We start from the raw sequence: 6,518 nt of genomic DNA, 5'->3' as shown, positions 1-6,518 counted from the left end.
ATCGCTACAATGACTCTTACAATCTGACTGACGCATACTTGCAAGCAATTTTTGATATGCCAGCAGTTAATAAGCAACCAGACTCGCTACGAAAATTCATCACTCATTTAGCTGAGTATATTGCAGCACTAAAACCAATTGGTCATGCAGTTAATGACTGGTCGATTCCGTTATTATTTGTCTTACGTAAAAAACTGACTGAAGAATTGAGAGAGAAGTGGCAGAGACTGCTAAGAAATGGAACAGTATCCGATTTGAAAAACTTCCAAATATTTTTGAATGATGAAGCTGTTATTTTAGAGGCTACTAAATCCACTGATTTATTGGGATCATCTACATCGTCAGAAGCCTCCTCACGTAAGCAGTTTGGGAAATCGAAACCAACTATGGGAAATTACAAGGCTTCAGCTATGATTGTTAAATCGAAATCGGGCGAGCTGAAATGTATTGAATGTAATAATTCTCATGAACTGGAAAATTGTGAAGTGTTCTTGAATCTCAAACCATCTGATAGATTAAAACGTGTAAAAGAATGGAAACTATGTATCGGCTGTTTATTGGCAGGGCACTTTATTAGAGATTGTAGAAGAAGGAAGCCGTGCAGTCACTGTAATTCGCGTCATCATTCGCTCCTCCATTTAGAGCCGAGACAGCCGCCTGTTGAAAACACCAACACATTGGCCGGTAATAAACAATGAGCAGGGTAGACGTGCACGACGTCGCTGATCAAAGCCATCAGACATTTGTTACTGACTCAGCGAAGAAAGTATTTTCGAACGTAAATAGTTCCTTAGTATTGTTACCAACTGTTAAATTGGGAGTTCGAGGTAATCAAGGCAATTATCATAAGGTCAAAGTATTATTAGATAGTGCAAGCACCGAGTCATTCATTACAAGGCGATGCATGAAAAAACTGGGTTTAGTGGTACAGAAAACACATAGTTTGCCAATCTATGGATTATCTGATACTAAACTGGAAGTGACAGATGAAATTACTAACTGTGAATTTGAAATACCGAACTCCCCTTCATTAAAAATTACTGTGTCGGGAGTCAACAAAATAGCAGCTACAAATCAGATAAAAAATGCGTACTGGGCACATATTGAAGGACTGGAGCTAGCAGATTCTGAATTTTTCCTCTCAGAGGAGTTTGATATTTTATTGGGTGCTGAATACTTCCCCTTCATTCTGACTGGAAGAAAGGTGATTGGTCCAGCGGGTACACCATCTGCCCTAGAAACAGTATGGGGCTACTGCCTGATGGGTAAGGTATCAGAGGAGAGTTCTACTATCTCAAATAATCTGTGCATGTATTCCAATGCTAATTCAGAAGAGTTGGTGAAGCGATTTTGGGTCGTAGAAGAACCACCTAGGACAAAAAATTATTGGAAAGTGAAATGGCTTGTGAGGAGATATACAAATCAACTGTTTGTCGTTTGAATACTGGTAGATACATTGTAGAATTACCATCCAAGGAAACAAATACGAGGGAGATATCGGATATCTTGAAGTTAAAACTAATGTCGGAGAAAAGTTACCATGATTCGAGAAGAAGAATTGGGAGATAATTTAGAAGAAGTTCCAGGTAAACAGGTATAGCCTTCAACAGTTATTTACCGATCAACGGTAATTTAGGGAAGAGTTAAAAGTGATTCATAGTCCACATGAAATCAAACCAATGGGAAGACCCATACTGAAAAAGGAAATTGGAGAAGATGTTTTTGAAAGGGAGAAACGAAATTTGGAAGAGTTAGATGATGATAGACAGATAATGTTGAAATAAAATGGACAAAATCCGAAAAGGGAGAAGAAATGAAAGAGTATACTCTAACAACTATGTCGTATGGTGTATCATCATCGCCATTTCTTGCCATTTGTACTACGCATCAGTGTATTGAAGTTCAAAAAGTGCTTTCAAAAATTATAAACATAGATTATATTGCAGCTTGGACTTATTCAACTGTGGCAGTGAGTTGGATTCAGTCTTCACCTCATCGTTGGGCTAGGTTTGTGGCAAATTGTGTAAGTCAAGTACAGGAACACCTGTCTACAGAGCAATTCAGATATGTGTCAACCGAATGTAATCCAGCTGATTGTGCTAGTCGAGGACTATTTCTCAATGAATTAATTGGTAATTCTCTGTGGTGGAATGGTCTGATTGGTTAGACAAACCACTGGAGTGCTGGCCACACGGTAATGATGATGAAAATTCCATACAGATTGAATTGGAAGCAAGAAAAATTACACTAGCAACACAGAGTAAGGCTCAGAGGATCAATTCAATCGGTGAAATTGAGAAATCGATGAAGTTTACTCAAAAGAATTGTATCCTCATTCTGGAAACGTTGGCAATTGGAGTATGTATCTAGTTTGCAAACCCGAACAAAATGGTACAGAAAACATAGTAATGTTAACATTGGACGTATGGCTCTCTTAAAGGAAAGTAACCTACTCCCTCTTCACTGGAGACTTGGTCGAATAACGAAGATATTCCTTGAACAGGATGGAATTGTGAGAGTGGTGGAGGTACAGACTGCAAAAGGAAGTCTCACCAGTCTGTCAATAGGGTATGTCTCCTCCCTATTGATGAAGATTAGGCCTTATTGAAGGGAACTTCAATAAGTTTTAGTGGTTAGTTTTTTTGTTTCTCGTTTTATGTGTGGGAAAGGTTCCCAAGTTGCTTTGTTTCTTGTTTTTATTCTATATTAGTTGTATATAGTCATTTATTTCTCGTCCCATCCTCTTCTTTCCGTGGGCCTCCTACTCCTTTTTTTTAAGTCTCCTCAAGGGCCCCTGAGGAGTGAAGATATTTTCCTTTTTTTTCCTAGTCTCCCTAGTAGGGTTCGTTATAGGTGGTTTTTTGTTTTTTGTTATTGGAAGTTCTTCCAAGGTGGGCGGAATGTTCGGACGTTATGAATGCTTCCCTTTCTTGTCTGGCGTTGTGTGGTGGAGGGGGCAATTATACGGTGATGCGCAAAGCATAATTGTGGCCAGTCGTCGATTGACAGCCAATTGAACAGCTCACTTCTCGTAATGTCGATTTTTGCAAAGTGATCTATTGATTATTTATTGTGATTTATTACAAGTGTCGTCTCGTCTCGTATCGTGATCTGGACCCGGGATCCTGGAAACAAGGAGGATTTGGACATGAAGGTAGGCCTATGTTATTGTGCACTTAGCCATTTTAATTGTTCAAATTGCTACTCGACGCCAGACAACCCAAAAGTTCTCGATGTAATTATTGATACAGTCCACAATCCAGAGTGCTGTTTGAGCCAGCCTCTGTCGAATTTAAACAGTAGGATAGATAATTGAAGTTAGTAGGTCTATCAGCTTGTTTATTAAAGGAAGCAGTAATCCATTGTATTTTTAGGATTAGATGAATAAGAAATCTTCAATATTTCAGGAAACTTGCTTGAATTTTTTTCACAAATTAATGGATTCCCCTTCAAGTTGAATTGGCAAATCATGTAGAAGCTTATACATAATGAATGAGCATTGTCTGATGCGATTATTATTTCATCAATAGCATTTTATTGTCATTAAACACAAAAAGTTGTAACAAACGTCAAAGATACAAATAAAATAAAAACAGTCAGAGTAATTAGTACAACAGAATTGGCATATAGTAATAAATAGCAGTATTCAACAAAAACTGCTATTTATTATTAAAACTTCTCATTCAGTATGTGCGGCTTAAATCTTGTATTTGCGGTTTTTCAATATTTTTTATTGTACTGTTCTCTTTTCATCAATCATTCAATTTTCATCCCTTTTCAAGTTTATAATTGATGTAATATAATTTTTCTATGTAGAATTTTCTTGATATTCAATGTCTGCCACTGTTCTCTCAAGGCCTGACAGAGTTGGATTATGCCAATGGATCAATGAGACTACCAAGTTAATTCCTCTCGAATAAAAAACAAAATACTTTTGTCTTTAAACTAGCATTAATCATTAATCACTATTAATCATTTGCATTGCATTATTGAATTGCATTGTTTGTCACAAATTATTGTTCCAATAGTTTTTGAACTGACACTTTAGTCACCATTTGATTATCAGAAGAATATGGGGACCCATAAGAACATCTGAAGGTTGGTTTATTCGAAGTAATGAAAAGATAAATAACATATACTTGGAAGGGAAAATATAGTACGTTTCATAAAGTCGCAACGGAAGCGCTGGCTTGAACATGTTGAGAAGATGAATAGAGAAAGGTTGCCAAATGCCATATTCGAGACAAGAATTGGAGGCACAAGAAGAAGAGGGAGACCAAGGAGAAGGTGACTGGAAGATGTGGAGAGAGATCTGCGTGTGTTGGGAATTAGGGGGTGGGAGAGAGGTGCTGGTGATAGAGACAGATGAAAAGGAATTGTCATTGAATGGAAGCCAAGGTCCACATAGAACTGTAGTACTAAAGGAAGAAGTAGAAGAAGACTTCAGTCACAATTTAATTCTGAATTTTTTTTTTCTAGGATCGTCAACATCAAACAGAAAAAGATAATTACCTTCTTGAAGCCAATTTTCGACTTGAGAAAGATAATACAAGTAAGTCCATGATTTCCTTTTATTTTATCTTTCAAAGTAAGTTTAAAATTACAAGCCACTTTTGAGTAGATTTGTTTTGTTCAAAAGCATTGCGTAATTGAAAGTGCTTCAGAATAAAAATTATGAATTATTAGCCGCAAGTCAACTATTATTAAATTTAAGACCACTTCTGCTTTAATATCATGGTCAAGCCATATATAATAATATAAACTTATCATAGTTCCCGTGTTATGTCTTGAACAAGATAATAGTATACACCTTTAGATATTTCGATAGTATTTTCATCAATCAATTTCTACTATCTGGAAGTCAAAAAATAATTTATTGACAGAAATAAGTTTCTTGGAATATGCTATTTGACTTACGCATGTACAACAAATGATATCAGGAATATAGGAAAATATGGGTTAAAATAAACTGAAGAATGAATTTCCTATTTTTTTAAATGAATTTGACTTGATTATGATACATGATTCCAACCCGCCTTGACGAGCAGTTCTATGCAAAATAAGAAAAAATGTTTGGTGTCACAATCGGTCGTCTTTGCGATAGAACTGCTTGCAATCAATATTTAGATAAAGTATTGAATAAGGTGGCAGCAAATTCAAACAAGCGGCACTTTGCACTGTTGGTACAGAGCATGGAATAATGTAAGTATCCTAACTGCCCTGTAGAATAGGAATTACTGCTAAATTTTGCCAATTCAAGGCAGGGCCCGATTTGAACTTTGACTTTGTTCGTTATCAATCGATTGCAAATTCCGTTGATTATGTTATTAATTGAAACGGCAAATTCAGTTACCTTTGATTATTTATTTTTCCCTTGCTAGCTGCAATTCAAGATTAAGTACAAAAAATAGAGTAATTCGGAAATATTTCTATTTCTCATAAATAGAAGTACCGTATAAATCTGAGTACCCTTTTTAAAATTATTTAATCACATGTTTCGGCTGTATAATGCCTTTATCAAGTGATTCATTTCTCTTAAAACATGTCTATTTCTTATTTCATTCATCACCATTTTTATCCTAATTCTTATGTTCAGTACATTTTCTTAATCAAATTATTAATCTTAATTCAATTTTTTTGACTCGCGCTTCGCCCCCGTGGGGTAGGTAGCAGCCTCCGCGCTTCGGGCTTAGCAGGGTGCGAATCCTTCCACGCGGTGCAATTCTTTCCTAATCTCAATAATTATCATGTATCCATCATTCTAAACAAATAATACTTTATTTTATTTCGATTGAGTTGTTTCAATCTGATCAATTACCTGATTGTATTGGTAGATAATTCTTCTTGTGATGTCACTTCTCCTATGCGCTAACCTGCTAATTATTTTCAAATAATTTCGTATAGTATTGATAATTCATAAAAGCATGATAAAACATTCAGTCATTCAATTCCGCTGGAATAGCACCCAGTTATGTATTGGAATTCTCCAATTTTGTAAAACGAATTGCAAATAAAATTATTGATTTTGAGTCAAATTTAAATTGATTTTTCAGAGCTGGTCGATATGCTGGCAGACCTTGGAATCCCAGACTGGTTACCGAGTGGATATTAATGCTGATAAGACTCCGGCACTCGACGGGTGTGGCTTGCAAACTTCAACTGCAGGCTCCAGTGAATGTGCAGTGAACACCAAGGATATTCAAGGATTAGTTGATGATTCAATGCTGAATAAGCAATTATTGGAAAAGTGTCAGGAGGAGATAAAGAGTCATGAAAACGAAAAAATGGACTTGAAAACTAGGGTTGAGGTACTGGAGAGTGAACGTGACATGAAAAAGAAGGCTTGATGAAGTTTGTGTCCGATCTGCGCTCAGCCCTTCTAAAGATGCCAGGATTGGAAGAACAATGGAAACTACTACTGGAGTCTGCCCGTATATTGGCAAGCAGAAATTTCAAATCAGTGATCGATGGCATGACATTGGGAGATGAGTATCCAAGCACAGAGGCGCGCAACTTGA

The 6,518-nt window shown here is 36.5% G+C and overlaps 1 protein-coding gene across 1 annotated transcript; it reads left to right on the top strand.

Annotated features, from left to right (window-relative positions):
• Positions 1-694: 694 nt before the first annotated feature.
• LOC120355139 lies at positions 695-6,504 on the top strand. Its single transcript, XM_039443458.1, has 3 exons — positions 695-778; positions 4,409-4,552; positions 6,054-6,504. The coding sequence occupies exons 1-3, from the start codon at positions 695-697 to the stop codon at positions 6,345-6,347; spliced, it is 522 nt and encodes a 173-aa protein (XP_039299392.1). The 3' UTR covers positions 6,348-6,504.
• Positions 6,505-6,518: the final 14 nt, after the last annotated feature.

This window comes from Nilaparvata lugens, chromosome Y (assembly GCF_014356525.2).
Source record: "Nilaparvata lugens isolate BPH chromosome Y, ASM1435652v1, whole genome shotgun sequence".
NCBI classification, from domain to species: domain Eukaryota; kingdom Metazoa; phylum Arthropoda; class Insecta; order Hemiptera; family Delphacidae; genus Nilaparvata; species Nilaparvata lugens.
This window is presented reverse-complemented; position numbering and strand designations above follow the sequence as displayed.

What these genes read in the sequence shown, in the direction of transcription:
- LOC120355139 (XM_039443458.1), top strand. Translation starts at nt 695, where the DNA reads ATGAGCAGGGTAGACGTGCACGACGTCGCTGATCAAAGCCATCAGACA. An exon ending in CGAAGAAAGTATTTTCGAAC is followed by an intron (nt 779 to 4,408) that starts GTAAATAGTTCC and finishes AGGTCCACATAG; the next exon opens with AACTGTAGTACTAAAGGAAG. An exon ending in ACTTGAGAAAGATAATACAA is followed by an intron (nt 4,553 to 6,053) that starts GTAAGTCCATGA and finishes TTGATTTTTCAG; the next exon opens with AGCTGGTCGATATGCTGGCA.